Source organism: Scyliorhinus torazame, chromosome 3 (assembly GCF_047496885.1).
Source record: "Scyliorhinus torazame isolate Kashiwa2021f chromosome 3, sScyTor2.1, whole genome shotgun sequence".
In the NCBI taxonomy this organism is placed as follows: domain Eukaryota; kingdom Metazoa; phylum Chordata; class Chondrichthyes; order Carcharhiniformes; family Scyliorhinidae; genus Scyliorhinus; species Scyliorhinus torazame.
The window spans coordinates 316409653-316431182 of record NC_092709.1 but is presented as its reverse complement, the minus strand read 5'-3'; the positions used below and the strand labels follow the sequence as shown (position 1 = coordinate 316431182).

At 44.3% G+C, this 21530-nt stretch overlaps 1 protein-coding gene across 4 annotated transcripts in view; it reads right to left on the bottom strand.

Annotated features, from left to right (window-relative positions):
- Positions 1–21530, bottom strand: part of LOC140409254 (DDRGK domain-containing protein 1-like) — a 151337-nt gene that overhangs the window by 36813 nt on the left and 92994 nt on the right. For all 4 annotated transcript variants that reach the window (XM_072497593.1, XM_072497591.1, XM_072497592.1 and 1 more), the window contains 2 exons: positions 16448–16560; positions 6159–6260 (listed from right to left, as the gene is read on the bottom strand). In XM_072497593.1, coding sequence (XP_072353694.1) covers positions 6159–6260; positions 16448–16560 — 215 coding nt within the window. The remainder of the gene's footprint in view (positions 1–6158; positions 6261–16447; positions 16561–21530) is intronic.

Here is a 21530-nt window from a genome sequence, read left to right as displayed (position 1 = left end):
AGAATTGCTAACACCTCCTCCTTATGAACCTCAAGCCCTTCTAGTCTAGTAGCCTGAATCTCAGTATTCTCCTCAACAACATTGTCTTTTTCCTGTGTGAATACTGACGAAAAATATTCATTTAGCACCTCTCCTATCTCCTCGGACTCCAAGCACAACTTCCCACTACAGTCCTTGACTGGCCCTACTCTTACCCTAGTCATTCTTTTATTCCTGACATATCTATAGAAAGCTTTTGGGTAATGGTAATGCCAGTGAATGTCACAGGGTGATGGTTTGATTCTCTCTTATTGAGATGGTCATTGCTTGGCACTTATGTGGTGCGAATGTTACTTGCCACTTGTCAGCCCTAGCCAGGTCTTGCTGCATTTGCATGTGGACTGCTTCAGTGTCTCAGGAGTCGCGGATGGTGCTGAACATTGTGCAATCATCAGCGCACCTGCCAACATCTGAACTTATGTTGGAAGGAAGGTCAATCATGAAGCAGTTGAAGGTGGTTTGGCCTAGGACACTACCTTGAGGAACTTCTGCAGTGATGTCCCAGGACTGAGATGACTGACCTGCAACCACCACAACCATTTTCCTTTGTGCTAGGTATGACTTCAACCAGTGCAGAGATTTCCCCCGGAGTCCTATTGACTCCAGTTTTTCTCGGGCTACTTGATGCCATGCTCAATCAAATGCTGCCTTGATGTCAAAAGCAGTCATTCTCACCTCGCGTCTGGCATTCAGCTCTTTTGTCCATGTTTGAACCAAGGCGCTGAGGAGCTGAGTGACTCTGGCAGAACCTAAAATGAGCGTCAGTGAGCAGGTTATTACTGTAATCTGTGGCACAGAGGTAAGCACTGTTGCCTCACAGTGCCAGTGACCTGGGTTCAATACTGGCCTCAGGTGACTCACTGTGTGGAGTTTGCAAGTTCTCCAATGTCTATGTGGGTTTCCTCTGGGTGCTCCGGTTTCCTCCAACAGTCCAAAGATGTGCGGGTTGGTGAATTGGCCATGCTCAATTGCCACTTCCAAAAATATTAAGTGGGGTTCTGGGTTACGGGGATAGGGTGGGGGCCTGACCCTAGGTAAGGTGCTCTTTCACAGGGTCAGTGCAGACTCGATGGGCTACATAGCTTCCTTCTGCACTGTAGGGATTCTATGTTTCTATGAAGTAAGTGCCGCATGATAGCACTGTGGACGGCCCCTTCTGTCACTTCATGATGGGGCAGTAATTGAACGGGTAGGATTTGTCCTGCTTTTTGTGTAGAGGACATACCTAGGCAATTTTCCATATTACCGGGTAGATGCCAGTGTTGTAGCCAGGGGCACAACAGGTTCTGGGCACATATCTTCAGTACTATTGCCAGAATATTGTCAGAGCCATAGCTGTTGCATAGCTGTTGCAGTATTAAGTGCGTTTAAAGACCCACTGTTATAACATAGTAGCAAGCTTTTTTAGCCGCATGTTTCTCGGTGCTCGCAGTGCAAGTCGCAATAAATAAGGGGCCTGAACGGGGAACGCATGGCTGAGGCCGCATAGCCCCGTTTTGTACAATGGGGAGCTCTGCTCACCGGAACTCCCCATTGTTGTGACCCCTGCACAATCCCTGAAACAGTGCCAACTTGGCGGTGCCCATGTCAGCTGGCAGTGCCACTTGGGCACCTTAGCAGTGCCAGGCTGGCACCCAGGTGTCATTGTCACGATGTCAGGCTGGCACTGCCAAGTTGCCCAGGTGGCACCATCCTGCCCACAGGGCATGCACATGGGGCCTCCGAACCCCTGGAAAACCCCATGAGTGCCGTTCCTACTGGTCCCCGTTTGTGGAAAGCAGTGCTGAATGGGGCTTGCCCGAGGTCTCTGAGGCGAATGGGTTAAATCCCAAAGCTTCAGATACCTTGTGAATCTGCACATTAGAGTGAGGCTTACTGTCTCGCTCTCTAATGCAATTTGTCAGAAAGTGATCCTGCCTATTGTGGGCGGGATTCACATCACAACACCTTGCGAGATTTAGGCATTGCGAGCCGGGTGGATCCAGGGAGAGGGGTCTCCTGTCGTTCAACGGCCACGCTGCTCCACAACGAGCTGCTTTTCGGCGCAGCGTGGCCGCTGGATTGCGCCCATAGAAAATGCAGCAGCCAATTTGCAGATAAGTGCCACAAGGGGCATGGAGATAAATTATGCAATAATCTGAGTAGTGATGCTGGCTGAGAGGCAGGTAAACCGAGAGAATATCCTACGATCTTCTTTGAATAGCAACATGGGACTTTTTACACTTATCCGAGGGGGCTGGCAAGAGCTCTGCTCAATGTCATAATCCAAAAGGCTCCCCGAGTGCTGCACTGGAATGTCAGTCCAGATTATGTGCTTAAATACTGAAGTAGGGCTGTAATAATTCTTGTAATGAAGCAGCATTCTATGTCTTTTAAAGATCACATAAAAAGGTTAAGCAATTGAAAACTACCTTCCTTCAATATACCATAGTTCTGTCTCCCACAGTGAGTGGTTTGATGTTAGATCATTACGAGTACTTGGAAACATTGTTGCTGACCTACGTATTACAACCTAGGTGCTCAGAGCACCACCTACTCAAAATCATACCACTAATGGCAGTTGCAAAACTGTGGGTATTGCCGCCTCCAGTAACAGACACACATGCAACATGGTGCAAAAAAAAAACTTCTGCCACACTTTACTGCAGATTTTCATTCTGATATTGAACAAATTTCAGAATTATAGCTCCACACTTTCTTTAAAATAGCCTTCTAAGTAACATGTAGCTTCCTGCTGATTCATTTTCCCCGGAGCAACTTAATCACTGCAATCAGTGGGCAGCTCCAACCAGCACTTGTTCCAGATGCATTGGAGGGAATGGTTGCCAGGAAGCCAGCACCACGGTTCACAGAGCGAGCCCTGACCAGACTCCTGGATGGTTTGGGGCAGAGGTGGGATGTCCTCAACCACGTTGGCTCAGGTGTCCGTCCAGCCAGGTCAACACCCCCGACCGGGAGGCAGTGGCGGTCTTCGACAGTGTCATCGCACTGCAGAAGAGGAAGGGGCAGCTGTGCCGCAAAAAAGATGAATGACCTTCACATGGCCAGGGTACGACTTCCATCTTCAGTCTCTTGCTGCACCCCGTCACATACATACCCATTGCAACTCCAAGGTGATCTCTCACCCAGCCACCTCACGGGCTGCCAACACCTGTCGTGGAGCCCTGTCGAACAGCACCATTGAAGAGGCATCACGCCTATCACCTGCATCCTCCACCAGTGCAAATACTCACACCTCGGTGGGACTAAGAAGTAGGCAGGCTTCTGGGTCATTCACTGGTGAGCGCCTCACAATTGAAGATCCACAGCAGGCCGAGGCAGGGACATCCCAGGGAACCAGTTCTCAGATGGATGCGGAGCCCAGGACTCTGCTGAGCTTCAGGCCAATGACGTGCCCCTGGGTCCAGTTGTCCCAGAGCTGCTGGAACGGCAAAGGCAGAGTCACAAGCATCAGGAAGGGATGACAGCATCTCTCCACGGAGTGAAAGGCCGACTGGAGGAGTCCTATCGCCTTCCATCCGAGGAGATGGTGCCATCACACCAATGCAATGAGGCCAACACTGCAAGGGTGGCGTCCGCAGCGGAGATCTTGGTACAGGAGTTGCAGTCCAAGGTGGGGGATGTCTGCTCCATGGCTGAGTTCATGGCTTCCATGGCCGAGGGCATGAGCTCCATGGTGCAGGACTTCAACTGCATGGTTCAGGCACAGGTGGGAATCCACGAGGGTCTGTGCCAGAGGAAGGCGGGGTTTCTGGATCTCACTCCAGCTACTACTCTATCACATGAAGAAGCACAGAAGCCCCCAGGCACCTGATGGAAAGAGGATTAGTCGGAGCGCAGCCTGGGGCCCTCCATTCAAGGGACCCTGGAACGTTCAGCTAATCTGACACCCCCTTCCTTGTGAGCAACACACAAAGTTTTTAATTAGTAGCGGGATAAAGGGTTATGGGGAGCAGGCAGGAAGGTGGAGATGAGGCAGAGATGAGATCAGCCATGATTGATTTGAATAGCGGAGCAGGCTCAAAGGGCTGAAACAAAGGAGAAAATGCTGGAAAATCTCAGCAGGTCTGGCAGCATCTGTAGGGCGAGAAAAGAGCTAACGTTTCGAGTCCAGATGACCCTTTGTCAAAGGGCTGAATTGCCTACCACTGCTCCTAGTTCTTAGTTTCTTATTAGTTTTCACATATATGCTGACACACCGAGCTCTTCCTCACCACCACCACCTCTTTCAACTCCTCCACTGTTGTTAAATTATCGGAGTACTTATTTGAAATCCAGTGCTGCTCCAACAACACTCAAGAAGCTTGACACTCTCCAGCCTGCTTGATTGGCACCCCATCCAAAAACACTCATGCCCTCGGGCACTGACACAGAGTAGCAGTAGTGTGTACCATCTACAAGATGCACCACAGCAACTCACCAAGGCACCCCCGACAGTACTCTCTAAACCCATGACATCTACCACAGAGAAGAACAAGGGCAGCAGGTGTTTGGGAACATCACCACCTGCAAGTTCTCCTCCAATAAGTCACACACCACCTTGACTTGGAACTATATTGATAGTCCTTCACTGTTATTGGGCCAAAATCCTTGAACTCTAACAAAACTGTTGGGTAACCTACAACATAAGGACTGCTGCAATTCCAGAAGGCAGCTCAACACCGCCTTCTCCAAAGCAATTAGGAAGGGGCAATAAATGCTGGTCTAGCCAGTGATGATGCCCACATCCCATGAACATATACATTTTTTAAAATTCTCCAATTAAATATTGGGAAAACTGAAGCAATTGGGTTCAGTCACCACCCAAAGTTCTGTTCCTATCTGCTTACCCTGGCAACTGTCTGAGACAAAGCCAGACTGTTCACAAATTTGGTGTCATATTTGACCCCAAGATGAGCTTGAAACCACACATCCATGCCATCATTAAGTTTGCCTATTTTCACCTCTTGTCACATCATCCGTTTTTGGCCCTGCCTCAGCACATATGCTGCTGGAACCCTCATTCACGGGCAGCATGGTAGCACAATGCAGTGATGGGTTGGAGGTGTGGGACTCTTTCAAGGGCCGGTGTAGACTCGGTAGGCAGGGGGGGCTTCCTTCTGCACTGCAGTTGTGGTTCATGCCTTTGTTACCTCTGGGCTTGACTATTCCAATCAACTCCTGGCTGGTCTTCCACATTCTACCCTCTGTGAACTTGAAGTGATCCAAAACTCTGCTGCCTGTGTCTCAACTAGTAGCAAATACTTTTCAACTTACCCCATGCTCACTGACCGACACTGGCTCCCGACCAAGCAATGCCATGATTTAAAAATTCTCATCCTTGTTTTCAAATCCCTTCATGGCCACACTTTTCTATATTCTCCTCCACAACCCTTCAAGATATTTACGCTCTTCAAATTCTGGCCTTATATACCATCCCCAATTTTAATCGTTGCACCATTGGTGGCCATGCCTTCAGTTGCCTCGGCCCCAAACTCTGGAATAGTGTCTCTCTACTTCTCCATTTTTCTTTTCTCCTTTAAGACAATTATCAAAACGTACCTCTTTGACGAGGCTTTTGGTCATTTGACCTAAGAGCTCCTCAATATAAAAGAAAAGCAAAATATTTTGAATACTGGACAGAAAGTGCTGTAAAAACACAGGTCTGGTAGTATCTTAGGAGAAACAGTCATCATTTCAAGTCTAATCTGACTCTTCTTCAGAACTCTCTTTCATGTGGTTCAGTGTCATATTTTGTTTTATAATGCTCCTGTGTAGTGCCTTGAAAAGTTTCATTGCGTTAAAGGTACAATCAAGTTGCTGTTGTAGAAATCACACTCTTCAGCTCTCCAGTTGGAGAAGTATGATAATAAACTGCTAATTGTCCATTCCTGCAATGATGCAATTAAAATGTATGCTGCATATTTTTGGCACCAATCCAAATGAGTCCCCTTTAGCCATAAATGTGGTTGCATTCCTGCGCTTTTTGTCTCACTGCAGAAGACCGGTTTAAGCTACCAGACCTTTTTTCATCTTAGATAAGAACACTCACTATTTGTCAAAAATTGTGCTTGGTGAAGAATTAGCCACTGTCAGTTGAACTCCATGGAAGAAATTAAAAAGCAAAACAATGGTCATACTTTTCGCTTCTCTTCAAGTCGTAATCGTTCCTCATCTTTTTTCCGGTCCTCATCTCTCTTTAGTTGCAATTTTCGCCGTTCCTCTCGTTCTTCTTCTTCAGCCTTTACAGCAAATAAAAATAAGATTGTATCAGGTGAGAAACAGCTTCAAAGCTCACCCTGGCTAAGCTACAAACTGAATTTAATTGAGTTTACTGACTTGTCTGATGCAGTGATTTCAAAATACACACTTGAAAAGCACTTCACTCATATTTGCAGACATTATGACATTGCAGATTATATGTACAATAGAGACAAGTGCTTTCTTACTTTCCAGAGGAAAACTCATTTTACTCTGTTTAAAGGGATGATCTATTAACTTACAATTGAATTCTCTGGCTGACACTCTAATCAACATGTAATATTAAGTAAACAAGTACATAAGAACATAAGAACTAGGAGCAGGAGTAGGCCATCTGTCCCCTCGAGCCTGCTCCACCATTCAATGAGATCATGGCTGATCTTATGTGGACTCAGCTCCACTTTCCGGCCCGAACACCATAACCCTTAATCCCTTTATTCTTCAAAAAACTATCTATCTTTATCTTAAAAACATTTAATGAAGGAGCCTCAACTGCTTCACTGGGCAAGGAATTCCATAGATTCACAACCCTTTGGGTGAAGAAGTTCCTCTTAAACTCAGTCTTAAATCTACTTCCCCTTATTTTGAGGCTATGCCCCCTAGTTCTGCTTTCACCCGCCAGTGGAAACAACCTGCCCACATCTATCCTATCTATTCCCTTCATAATCTTATATGTTTCTATAAGATCCCCCCTCATCCTTCTAAATTCCAACGAGTACAGTCCCAGTCTACTCAACCTCTCCTCGTAATCCAACCTCTTCAGCTCTGGGATTAACCTAGTGAATCTCCTCTGCACACCCTCCAGTGCCAGTACGTCCTTTCTCAAGTAAGGAGACCAAAACTGAACACAATACTCCAGGTGTGGCCTCACTAACACCTTATACAATTGCAGCAGAACCTCCCTAGTCTTAAACTCCATCCCTCTAGCAATGAAGGACAAAATTCCATTTGCCTTCTTAATCACCTGTTGCACCTGAAAACCAACTTTTTGCGACTCATGCACTAGCACACCCAGGTCTCTCTGCACAGCAGCATGTTTTAATATTTTATAATTTAAATAATAATCCCTTTTGCTGTTATTCCTACCAAAATGGATAACCTCACATTTGTCAACATTGTATTCCATCTGCCAGGCCCTAGCCCATTCACTTAGCCTATCCAAAACCCTCTGCAGACTTCCAGATCCTCTGCACTTTTTGCTTTACCACTTATCTTAGTGTCGTCTGCAAACTTGGACACATTGCCCTTGGTCCCCAACTCCAAATCATCTATGTAAATTGTGAACAGTTGTGGGCCCAACACTGATCCCTGAGGGACACCACTAGCTACTGATTGCCAACCAAAGAAACACACATTAATCCCCACTCTTTGCTTTCTATTAATTAACCAATCCTCTATCCATGCTACTACTTTCCCCTTAATGCCATGCATCTTTATCTTATACAACAACCTTTTGTGTGGCACATTGTCAAAGGCTTTCTCGGAATCCAGATATACCATATCCATTGGCTCCCCGTTATCTACCGCACTGTTAATGTCCTCAAAAAATTCCACTAAATTAGTTAGGCATGACCTGCCCTTTATGAACCCATGCTACGTCTCTCCAATGGGACAATTTCCATCCAGATGCCTCGCTATTTCTTCCTTGATGATAGATTCCAGCATATTCCCTACTACCGAAGTTAAGCTCACTGGCCTATAATTACCCACTTTCTGCCTACCTCCTTTTTTAAACAGTGGTGTCACGTTTGCTAATTTCCAATCCGCCGGGACCACCCCAGAGTCTAGTGAATTTTGGTAAATTATCATTAGTGCATTTGCAATTTCCCTAGCCATCTCTTTTAGCTCTCTGGGATGCATTCCATCAGGTCCAGGAGACTGGTCTACCTTTAGCCCCATTCGCTTGCCCATCACTACCTCCTTGGTGATAACAATCCTCTCAAGGTCCTCACCTGTCATAGCCTCATTTCCATCAGTCACTGGCATGTTATTTGTGTCTTCCACTGAAGACCGACCCAAAAAAACCTGTTCAGTTCCTCAGCCATTTCCTCATCTCCCATTATTAAATCTCCCTTCTCATCCTCTAAAGGACCAATATTTACCTTAGCCACTCTTTTTTGTTTTATGTATTTGTAGAAACCTTTACTATCTGTTTTTATATTCTGAGCAAGTTTACTCTCATAATCTATCTTACTCTTCTTTATAGCTTTTTTAGTAGCTTTCTGTTGCCCCCCTAAAGATTTCCCAGTCCTCTAGTCTCCCACTGATCTTTGCTACTTTGTATGTTTTTTCCTTCAATTTGATACTCTTCCTTATTTCCTTAGATATCCACGGTTGATTTTCCCTCTTTTTACTGTCCTTCCTTTTTGTTGGTATAAACCTTTGCTGAGCACTGTGAAACATCACTTTGAAGGTTCTCCACTGTTCCTCAACTGTTTCACGATAAAGTATTTGCTCCCAGTCTACCTTAGCTAGTTCTTCTCTCATCCCATTGTAATCTCCTTTGTTTAAGCACAAAACACTAGTGCTTGATTTTACCTTCTCACCCTCCATCTGTATTTTAAATTCCATCATATTGTGATCGCTCTTTCTGAGAGGATCCCTAACTATGAGATCCTGAATCAATCCTGTCTCATTACACAGGACCAGATCTAGGACCTCTTGTTCCCTCGTAGGTTCCATTACATACTGTTCTAGGAAACTATCGCAGATACATTCTATAAACTCCTCCTCAAGGCTGCCTTGACCGACCTGGTTAAACCAATCAACATGTAGATTAAAATCCCCCATGATAACTGCTGTACCATTTCTACATGCATCTGTTATTTCTTTGTTTGTTGCCTGCCCCACCATAATGTTACTATTTGGTGGCCTATAGATTACTCCTATCAGTGACTTTTTCGCCTTACTATTCCTGATTTCCATCCAAATGGATTCAACCTTATCCTTCATAGCACCGATGTCATCCCTTACTGTTGCCCGGATGTCATCCTTAAATAACAGAGCTACACCACCTCCCTTACCATCCACTCTGTCCTTCCGAATAGTTTGATACCCTCGGATATTTAACTCCCAGTCGTGACCATCCTTTAACCATGTTTCAGTAATGGCCACTAAATCATAGTCATTCACGATGATTTGCGCCATCAACTCATTTACCTTATTCCGAATACTACGAGCATTCAGGTAAAGTACACTTATGTTGGCTTTTTTACCTCTGTTCTGAATCTTAACACCTCGATCAGTAACCTCTCTTAAGTTATATTTCCTCTTCACCTTTCTCCTAATTTTCCTTGTCGTCGAACCCATATCTTCCTGTAACAACCTGCCGCGTCGCTTACCATTAATGTTTTCTCTTCCCATTTTATTTCTTTTAGTATTCCTGGTCCTATTCACTGAGCTCCCCTCAGTCACTGTACCTTGTACTGTCGCCCTTTTTGATTTTTGACTATGGCTTCTCTGCCTTACACCTTCCCCCTTACTGCCTTTTATTTCTGTCCCTGTTTTACTACCTTCCAACTTCCTGCATCGGTTCCCATCCCCCTGCCACATTAGTTTAAACTCTCCCCAACAGCTCTAGCAAACACACACCCCTAGGACATCGGTTCCAGTCCTGCCCAGGTGCAGACCGTCCGGTTTGTACTGGTCCCACCTCCCCCCGACCCGGTCCCAATGTCCCAGGAATTTGAATCCCTCCCTCTTGCACCATCTCTCGAGCCACGTATTCATCCTCTCTATCCTGACATTCCTACTCTGACTAGCTCGTGGCACTGGTAGCAATCCTGAGATTACTACCTTTGAGGTCCTACTTTTTAGTTTAACTCCTAGCTCCCTAAATTCAGCTTGTAGGACCTCATCCCGTTTTTTACCTATATCGTTGGTGCCTATGTGCACCATGACAGCTGGCTGTTCACCCCCCCCCCCCCCCCCCCCAGAATGTCCTGCAGCCGCTCCGAGACATCCTTGACCCTTGCACCAGGGAGGCAACATACCATCCTGGAGTCTCGATTGCGTCCGCAGAACCGCCTGTCTATTCCCCTTACAATTGAGTCCCCTATCACTATAGCCCTGCCATTCTTCTTCCTGCCCAGCTGCGCAGCAGAGCCAGCCACGGAGCCATGAACCTGGCTGCTGCTGCCTTCCCCTGGTGAGCCATCTCCCTCAACAGTATCCAAAGCGGTATATCTGTTTTGCAGGGAGATGACCGCAGAGGACACCTGCACTGCCTTCCTACTCTTGCTCTGTCTTTTGGTCACCCATTTACTATCTCCCTCAGCACCTTTCACCTGCGGTGTGACCAACTCGCTAAACGTGCTATCCACGACATCCTCAGCATCGCGGATGCTCCAAAGTGAGTCCATCCGCAGCTCCAGAGCCGTCAAGCGATCTAGCAGGAGCTGCAACTGGACACACTTATTGCACGTGAAGGAGCCAGGGACAGTGGACGTGTCCCTGAGCTCCCACATCGCACACGAGGAGCATGACACGGGTCTGAGGTCTCCTTCCATGTCTTAAACCTTCGGTTAACTTCAACAAGTTAAATAAATAAATAAACAACGAAGAGAAAAATAAATAAATATACCAATGAAAAGAAACAGAAAAACAGAAACACTACTTACCAGTCACAAAAAGCACTTCCTCCCCACCCACTCTGACTGTGTCTTCTCTGGCTCACTGGGAGTGAGTTTACAAGTGGCTCTTTTTAAACTGTCCTGAATTGACTCCCCTCCCACACCTGCTTTTAGATCAAAGTAGATTAAAGTGACTGACACTTAACTGCCAACCAGTTATGTGAGTGGGTGGGGCAGCCCTTGTTAACCTACACTGCACAATACTAGCTTAATTTAAATTAATTTAAACTCCTGAAATTTAAAAGGAGCTGCCTTACTGATTCAATTCAATTCAATTCAATTCCCACCTAGATTCAAATTCCCAAACTCACTCTTTGCTGTCTCACTCTGGCTGTCTTCTCTCTGGCTCACTGGGAGAACTCTGTAGTTGCATAGCAACACTGCTGTCCATTTTGTTAGCCTGTTAGTTGTGCTGTAGACAGTTGTCTCCATAAAATGGCCCCCCATACACATGAACATACGAGTTAGGAGTATGCTCCGGCATTCAATAAGATTATGGCTAATCTGATTGCAACCTCCTGCTTACCCCAGTAACTTTTCATCAGGTTGCTGATCAAGAATCTAACTACTTCCCAATTGCTTACCAAGAATCTAACTGGCTCTGCCTTGAAGATGTCAAACACCCTGCTCCCACTGCGTTTTGAGGACGGGATTTCCAAAGGCTCACAATCCTGAGAGAAAATAATTCTCCTCATCTCGGTCTTTAAGGGCAATCCCTTATTTTTAAACAGTGGCCCCTAGTTCTAGGTTCACTGACAAGAGGAACCACCCTCCGTGCATTCACCCTGTCAAGATACCTGAGGTTCAAGGTTTCAATCAGGTGTCTGCCCTGTTCAACCTTTCTTCGTAAGACAACCCATCCATTCCAGGTATTAGTGTAGTAAACTTTCTCCGAACTGTTTCTAACATACTTACATCCTACATTGAATAGTGAGAACAATTCTATACATAGTATTCCAGATGCAGTCTTACCAATGTAATGACAGTCCAAGGAAGAGGCACACGAATTGGCAAGAAAATACAGCAGACTTGAGGGTTGGGAGCAGTTCAATTCAGCAAAGAAGGACAAAGGGATTGATTTTTAAGAAGGGCAAAATAAAGCACACAAGCAAGTTTGCAAGGAAAATAAAATCTTGATTGCAAAAGCTTCTACAGGTATGTGAAGAGAAAAAGATTGGTGAAGACAAATGTTGGTCCCTTACAGTCAGAAATGGGGGAATTTATATTCGGAAACAATTAAATGGCTGAGTAACTAAATATATACTTTGGTTTTGTATTCACAAAGGAGGACACAAATAACGTACAAGAAATATTGGGAAACACATGGTTTAGTGAGATGGAAGAACTGAAGGAAATTAATATTAGTAGGGAAATTGATGGGATTGAAGGCAGCTAAATCCCCAGAGCCTGATAATCTACATCCCATAGTATTTGAGGAAGTGGCTCTAGAAATAGTGGATGCATTGGTGGCCGTTTTCCAAGATTCTATTGACTCTGGAATAGTTCCTACAGATTGGAGGGTATCTAATGTAACCCCACTATTTAAAAAGAGAGGTAGAGAGAAAATAGGGAATTATAGACCAGTCAGCCTGATGTGGGTAATGGGGAAAATGTTAGAGGCCATTAATAAATTATTTTTTAAATTTTTCTAATTAAGGGGCAATTTAGCGTGGTCAATCCACCTAGCCTGCGCATCTTTGGGTTGTGGGAGTGAGACCCACGCAGACACGGGAAGAATGTGCAAACTACATGGACAGTGACCTGGGGCCAGGGTCGAACTAGAGTCCTTGGCGCAGTGAGGCAGCAGTGCTAACCACTGCACTACGCGCCGTCCCCAGGCTATCATAAAATATTTAATAGCAGAGCACGGTGGTGGAGTGGCTAGCACTGCTGCCTCATAGTGCCAGGGACACAGTTTCAATTCGCCCTGTGTGGAGTCTGCACTTTCTCCCCTTCTCTGCGTGGGTTTCCTCCGGGTGCTCCAGTTTCCTCCCACAGTCCAAAGATGTGCAGGTTAGGTGGATTGGCCATGATAAAATTGCCCCTTAGTGTCCAGGAATGTTCAGGTTAGGTGAGGTTACAGGGATTGTGCACGTGAGTGGGCCAAGCTCAGGTGTTCTTTTAGAGGGTCGGTGCAGACCCGATGGGCCTAATGGCCCCCTTCCGCACTGTAGGGAGTCTATGAGAATCAGCATAGAATTACAAAAGGGAAATCATGCTCGACAAATCTACTGGAATTCATCGAGGATGTAACTATTAGAGTTGCCGAGGGGAAACCAGTAAATGTGGTTTGTTTGAACTTTCATAAAGATATTCAACAAAGTCCCACCTAAGGGATTAGCATGTAAAATTAACTCGCATGGGATTGGGGATAGTGTATTGAGATGGATAGAAAACTGGTTGGCAGACAGGAAACAAAGAGTATGAATAAATGTTTTTTTTCTCCTGATTGGCAAGCAGTGACTATTGGGATACTGCAAGGATTGGTGTTAGGACCCCAGCTATTCACAATATATATTAATGTTTTAGATGAGGGAACTAAATGTAATATCGCAATATTTGTAGCTGACACAAAGCTGGATGGGAGGGTGAGCTGCGAGAAGGATGCAGAGATGTTTCTTCGTGATTTGGACATGTTGAGTGCTTGGGCAAAGGCATGGAAGATGCAGGATAATGTGGATAAATGTGAGGTTATCCACTTTGATAGCAAAAATAGGAAGGCAAATTATCAGAAAGGCTAGAAATTGAGAGGGGGAATTGTACACCTGTCCCTGAAAGTAAGCCTGCAAGTGCAGCAGGTGGTAAAGAAAGCAAACTGTATGTTGGTAGTCATAGTGAGAGGATTCAAGTACAGGAACAGGGATGTCTGTAATTATACACGGCCTTGGTGTGACCACACCTGGAACATTGTGTGCAGTTTTGGTTTCTTTATCTAAGAAAGGAGGTTCTTGCTATAGAGGGAGTGCAGTGAAGGTTTACCAGACTGATTCTTGGAATGGTGGGACTGAGGTATGAGGACAGATTGAGTCAGTTCAGATTATATTCAATGGAATTTAGAAGAACATGGGGGGATTTCATAGAAACCTGTAAAATTCTAACAGGACTAAACAGGGTAGATACAGGAAGGACATTCTTGATGGTGGAGGAGTCCAGAACCAGGGGTCACAGTCTAAGGATAAGGGGTAAACCATTTAGAACTGAGATGATGAGAAATGTCTTCACCCGGAGAGTGGCGAGCCTGTGGAATTTGCTGCCACAGAAAGCAGTCAAGGCCAAAACAATGTATGTTTTCAAGGAGTTAGATAAAGCTGTTTGGGCTATGGGCAGCACGGTAGCACAGTGGGTAGCACTGTTGTTTCACAGCTCCAGGGACCCAGGTTCAATTCTCGCCTTGGGTCACTGTCTGTGTGGAGTCTGCAACATTCTCCCTGTGTCTGCGTGGGTTTCCTCCGGGTGCTACAGTTTCCTCCCACAAGTCCCGAAAGACATGCTGGTAGGAAGGTAATTTAACATTCTGAATTCTCCCTCCGTGTACTTGAACAGGCGCCGGAATGTGGTGACTAGGGGCTTTTCACGTAACTTCATTGCAATGTTAATGTAAGACTACTTGTGACAATAAAGATTATTATTATTAAAGGATATGGGGGGAAAGTGGAATATGTTCTAGGTTTTTAAGTTTGAAAGATCGTAGTTTGAAGATAAGGGGACTGAAGTATGTAGAAGTTTCTTCACCCAGTGAGTGGTGAATCTGTGGAAATCACTACCATGGAAAGTAGTTGCGGAGAAAACATTGTGTAATTTCAGGAAGGAATTAAGAAATAGTTCTTGGGGCTAAAGGGATCAAAGGATATGGGGGCAATGTGGGAACAGGTTACTGAGTTGGATGGTCAGCAATGATCATAATGAATGGCAGAGCAGGCTCGAAGGGCCGAACAGCCTCCTCCCGTTCCTATTTTCTATGTTTCTATGCAAACCTCTATACTCTTATATTCAATTCTCCTAGCAATAAACAATGACATTCCATTTGCTGTCCTAATTACTTGCTGTACCTCCATACGAGACCTTTGTGATTCATGCACTTGGGCACTCTGGTCCCTCTGAATCTCAGAGCTCTGCAACTGGAACCTATCACCATTTAGGTAATATGCTTCTTTTTTATTCTTCCTGCTAAAATAGACAGCTTAACATTTTCCCAATTATACTCCATTTGCCACTCTTTGCCAACTCACTTAACCTATCTATGTCCACTTGTTGCCTCCTCATGTCCTACTTATCTATGTGTCATCAGCAAATTTAGCAACTATACCTTTGGTCCCCTCATCCAAGTTATTTAATAATAATAATCGCTTATTGTCACAAGTAGGCTTCAATGAAGTTACTGTGAAAAGCCCCTAGTCGCCACATTCCGGCACCTGTTCGGGGAGGACGGTACGGGAATAAAACCCGCACTGCTGGTCTTGATCTGCATTACAAGCCAGCTGTTTAGCTTACTGTGCTAAACCAGCCCCTTTTACATAAATTGTTCAAGGTTGAGACCCCAGTACTGATCCCTGTGGCACACCACTCGTTACATCCTGTCACCCAGAAAAAGACCCATTTATGCATACTTTGGTTCCTGTTACCTAGCCGATCTTCTATTCATGCCAATATGTTACTCCCATACACCATCAGCTTTTATTTTACAGAATAACCTTTGATTAAAATTTTTTTTTTTTAATTTTTTTTTAAAAATGTGGCACCTGTGAAATGTCTTCTGGAAATCTAATTATAGTTCCGTTATTAATGCAGTTTGTAGGTAATGTTTAACTTGAATTACTGCAGAGCTGCTTTTGTGGATCATCATGTTTACCACCAGTACCACAAGCTCACTTATCCTAGGGACGGAACCGGATACACTAATCAAAAATAAGTCTATACTTCTGCGAAATGGGGTAGGGAGAAACTGTTTCCTTTGGTGGAATCAGAGGGCACGGATTGACAAATGAAGAAACAGCAACATGAGGAAAACTCTTTACGTAGCAAGAAGTCAGGATCCAGAATATACTGCCTAAGAGTGGATTGGAAGCAGGTTTAGAAAAGGCTTTCAAGAAAGAATTGGATAATTAGCTGAAGTGAAAAGAAAATTGCAGGGATACGGTGAGGGAGTGGAACGGGGTATGTTGCATTTGCAGAGAGCTAGCAGGGACACAATTGGCCTAATGGCGTCCTTCTGTGCTGCTATTCTATGCCAATTGGCCAATAACATCCAAGTGATAGAAATTTTTAAAAAGCAGTTAAGCCTAACTGCTGCCTCATGGCACTGAGGACCCGGGTGCGATTCTGGCCTTGGGTAACTGTCCATGTGGAGTCTGCACATTCTCCCCGTGTTTGCGTGGGTTTTGCCCCCACAACCCAAAGGCGTCCAGGCTAGGTGGATTGGCCATGCTAAATTACCCCTTAATTGGAAAAAAATGAATTGGGCACTCTAAAAATTTATTTGTTAAAAAGCAGTTAAGTTTTCCTATTTTGGGGGGGGGGGAAATATGACTGTTGCTAACCTCTCGTTGTGCCTTTCGCTGTTCTTTCTCTTCCAATTTCCGTTGTTTCTTGGCTCCAATTTTGCCCAATACTTGAACTTCTTCATGATCGTTTCCGGCTTCCTCTTCTTCAACTATACAACAAACAGAAAGGAAACAAAGGTGTTCTAAATTTTTAATTGCAGAGGGAGAACACTTTCAATCATCCAAAAGCACCTTGCCTTAAAGGCAAATGGATTAACAGTCTTGGATTAAAAGATGGCATGTTGACGCAGTGGTTAGCACTGCTGCCTCATGGTGGCGAGAACCCGGGTTCGGTCCCGGCCCTGGGTTAACATCCGTGTGGAGTTTACACTCTCTCCCCGTGGCTGCATGGGTCTCAATCCCACAACCCAAAGATGCGCAGGGTAGGTGGATAGGCCACGCTAATTGCCCCTTAATTGGAAAAGTTTTTTTTTAAAAAAACAATCTTCTATTAGCGCTTTTCTCACAAGAGTACCAAAGAAGCCTTAGAATAATAACAGATTCATGAATTGTTGTGCAATCTTAAAAGCAAATAAGCATATTAGGCATGGCTTATAAATATGCAGTTAGGATCCTGGATGAGAACCCAACTATTTGCATTTTGTAAAACAATGAGAAAAGATGACAGCACCACAGGAGTGATAACACTGACTAATAGTATCTTTTGTGTTCAACAAACTTTAATTTAAACACAAAATCAATCACATTAGCAACAAAGTAATAACTCTACAGTTAACAGTTCTTAAACAAGAGGGATCACATTTTAACTTATTCCCGACACCTGCTACTATACATCCCAATTCAGCAAACCTATATAGTTCAAAGACCACTTATAAATAAAGTTAACAATCAGATTTACTTGCTCTCCTCGATGCAAAGACCTTGGAGAGAATATTTCAGGAGCCAGCTGAGGACCTGTTGTGTCAGACTAATATCCTTTGGCAAACTGCAAACTACAGAGAGACCTGGCTCCACCCCTTAATTACATCATAAAACATTCTTTGGTCTCCTCCCACTAAGATGTCCCACGATCTGTTTATCCAGGACTAAGCGCCATCCCTCATAAATTATCTACACCCCAGGGATCCTCCAACATCAAAACAATGTTCCACTAACCATCAATCTATAAACAAGTAAATGGTCCAAATCAATGAATACCACACTTTTATGGCACCTTAATCATAGCTTTATCAGACATACTGCCTCCGTATGTATCTTAAACCAGATTTTTTAAAAATAACATTACTGCAACAAATACAAAATATAATATATAACAATTTCTTACATTCATCACAATACAGCAAAATAACATTTTAAACCGGACATTCTAACTATAGATATTGTTAGTTTCCACCCCCTGGGTCTTGCAGAAAAGACTATTCATTGAGGTTCACATCATTTCCAGGTTACCGTTAGCAATAAGATCATATTGGTCTCATTAGAAAAGACTGAAAAGTCATTCCGGTAGTTTTGTTTAACTGTTGCATCAGCCAATCTGAAAAGGGCTCAATTTAAAGCTGTGTTTGTTCAAGTAATAACTAAAAAGGGGCTTTCTCATTTCCACGGCCTGAATAAACCCACTGTATTGCTGGGTCTCGGCACCTGTGCCTCACTCATCTGTCAGACTATATTCAGACAACAGCAGTGGCTTCTGTTTTATACAAGCCAACAGTAACATACTTGTGACTTGTTTCTGTCACGTTCTCTGTATTATTTACCTGTAAAACTAAGTATGTTGCATCTGTACTTTTGTAGACACTGCAACGGGAATTTTTTTAAAACTTTAAAGCAATGTTTACTCACACCATAACTAAATGGGACTTTCTCATTTCCATGGCCTGAACAACCCCAATATAATTTTATGGGCAAAAGTACCCAGGCAAACAAATGAGTGAAGGTGCGCTGCAGAGGGGCATTAATGGAGTAACAGGATCACCTGGAGAACAGAAATGAGAACATCCCCTTTAGTTTAAATTCGCTCTACATTAAGCCATTTCTGATAGCCAGTATTTCCTCGCATGGCATTTCCACAAGTTCTCGGATCAGGCAAGCAGCACTTCACTGTACTTCTTCCAATAAATACTCTTCGTTTTTAAATAGAAAATAAACTGCATGCGAAAACTCTCGGGGCAAATCGAGTTTTATGATTTTATACTTCCCCAATTACTTTTTAGATAATAGCCTGGGACCATTGTTATAGTTAGAAGGGTCAACATTTATTTAATTTCATTTTGTGGAGTTCAATCCTTGCTGTAAAGTGATAGATATGCTTGAACTTGAAATAAATGTGATAACTCATCCTTAAGTTTGGAATTCTGGAGAATATGAAGGCAATAATACTTCAATGCCTCTGCTCCCGAATCTAACCCAAGTACTTTTTTATTCTAATTTCATGAACAGAAAAATATCCTCAGGAGCAGCCAACCCAAAAGAAACCACCGCACTGTGGCCAAGTTATTGGGGTGCGTTTTGCTGCTGGTTTGATGGGGATGAGCTGGGGAGGAGGGAGAGAAAACTAGAAAAGTTCATGTACCCGAGCTGTTGTCCAGCAATATGAACGGACGAATTAGGGGCAGGAGTAGGCCACTCGGTCCTTGAGTCTGATCTCCCATTCAAGAAGATCACGGCTGATCTGATTGGAATTTCAACCCCACATTCCACTACCCCGATAACCTTTCACCTCCCCTTGTTTATAAGAATCCATCTCTGCCTCAAAAATATGCAAAGACTCTGCTTTGAGGGAGAGTTCCAAAGACTCACATCCCTCTCCCCCACGGTCTTAAATGGACGATCCCTTATTTTTAAACAATGATCCCTAGATTCTCCAATAAGAGGAAACGCATTCACCTCGTCAAACTCCTCAGGATCTTGTATGTTTCAATCAAGTCACCTCTTACTCTTTTAATCTTAAGCGGATACCAGCCTAGCCTATCTAACCTTTCTTAAGACAACCCACTCATTCCAGGTATTTGTCTCATGAACCTCCCCTGAACTGTTTCCAAAGTAATTACATTATTTTTTAAATAAAGAGGCCAATACTTTACATAGCTATAGATGCATTGTCACGTGTATCGAGGTACAGTGAAAAGTATTGTTCTGCATACAGTCCAGGCAGATCGCTCCATGCATGAAAAAAATATTCCAGAAAGCACAGTATTCCAGATGTGGTCTCACCAATGCCCTGTAGAACTGAAGCATAACCTTCCCACATTTCTTTCTCCTCTACTTCATTCTTGAAAAAGTTATTCTTTAACATGAGGTAAATATGAATTAACAGGCAAATTGTGGTCAAAACTACACTGCATATTACATGGCAGGTGCAACCAAGGCAGATTCCACTTATTTCTCAACAACTCACCCAGATGTCAGTGAACACAGAGGCACAGCATCTCAGTAAAACTCAGTCTCCTTCAGGAGGGACTTCTACTCTTCATTTTTGAAGATCTAGCCTCTGAATTCCCTCAAAGGCCACTCTGATTCAGACTGCCCCAAAGATTGCTCACTTCCCCATGGCTTCTGCGCTCCTCCCAAGACTGTGTTCCGCAGGATTCACAAAGCTGCGCTCCACATCTAATTACCAGCATAATTCAGATCTTTATCAGACATCTTGCTTCACTGCCCTTGGGTGCCTCTGATATCTGGTCCACAGCTATACTAAGCTATAAATGGTTCCAGAGGTTTCCTTTGAGCCCTACTCTTTTCCAGTACGGAAAATAGTTTCATTTACTCCATTTTCTACAATTAAACTTTAATCGTCCCAGAACTAAACATTACCTTCAAAATATTACCTGATGTTTGTCACAAATGGTCCTAACTTTGCCAATCTTTCTTAATAACTGTGGTTCCTCATCCCTGGAACCGTTCTGGGGTTTCTTTTCTGCACCCTTTTTAAAAAATATATTTTTATTGAAGTTTTCCATTTTAACAAATAATGCAGCAAAACCTCACGATTGGTACAGCACAGTCGTAATGTCTCCACATTCATAAATACATAAGAGAAAAACAAGAGAGTTGGTTCAGTGTAATCACTAAACTTGGTACCTCCATATATAGCTGCGGATATACTAAAGAATGAGGGAGAGCAGGATGGTGCCATGAAAACATGGTAAACTGGTGCACACCATCCCCACGCGACGATTGCATGCATCACCCACGAAGATTCAGGATAAGATCGTCATGATGGGTTAGGGCACACACCAGAACATATCGCCTTCAGCTCGAGCCATATCAGAGGCATGAATAACACATTAGGACGTCCTTTTCTCGGATACGAGACAGGTCTGTATCTTGGCAGGAACCAGTCACCGACTATGGGCGGCATGGTAGCACAGTATTAGCACTGTTGCTTCACAGCACCAGAGATTGGTGTTCGATTCCTGGCTTGGGTCACGGTCTGTGCGTAGTCTGCACGTTCTCCCAGTGTCTGTGTGGGTTTCCTCCGGGTGCTCCGGTTTCCTCCCACAAGTCCTGAAAGACGTGCTTATTAGGTGCATTGGACATTCTGATTTCTCCCTCAGTGTACCTGAACAGGCGCCGGAGTGTGGCGACTAGGGGCTTTTCACAGTAACTTCATTGAATTGAATTGAATAAGCGATTTTCATTTCATTTTCATTTCATTTCATTTCATTTTCATTCGTTAGGTGAATGTGGGCAGCACGGTAGCATGGTGGATAGCAAAATTGCTTCACAGCTCCAGGGTCCCAGGTTCGATTTCGGCTTGGGTCACTGTCTGTGCGGAGTCTGCACATCCTCCCCGTGTGTGCGTGGGTTTCCTCCGGGTGCTCTGGTTTCCTCCCACAGTCCAAAGATGTGCAGGTTAGGTGGATTGGCCATGATAAATTGCGCTTTGTGTCCAAAATTGCCCTTAGTGTTGGGTGGAGTTACTGGGTTATGGGGATAGGGTGGAGGTGTGGATCTTGGGTAGGGTGCTCTTATCAAGAGCCGGTGCACACTCGATGGGCTGAATGGCCTCCTTCTGCACTGTAAATTCTATGAAAGAATGTGACATTCTGAATTCTCCCTCAGTGTACCCGAACAGGCGCCGGAATATGGCGACTAGGGGATTTTCACAGCAGCTTTG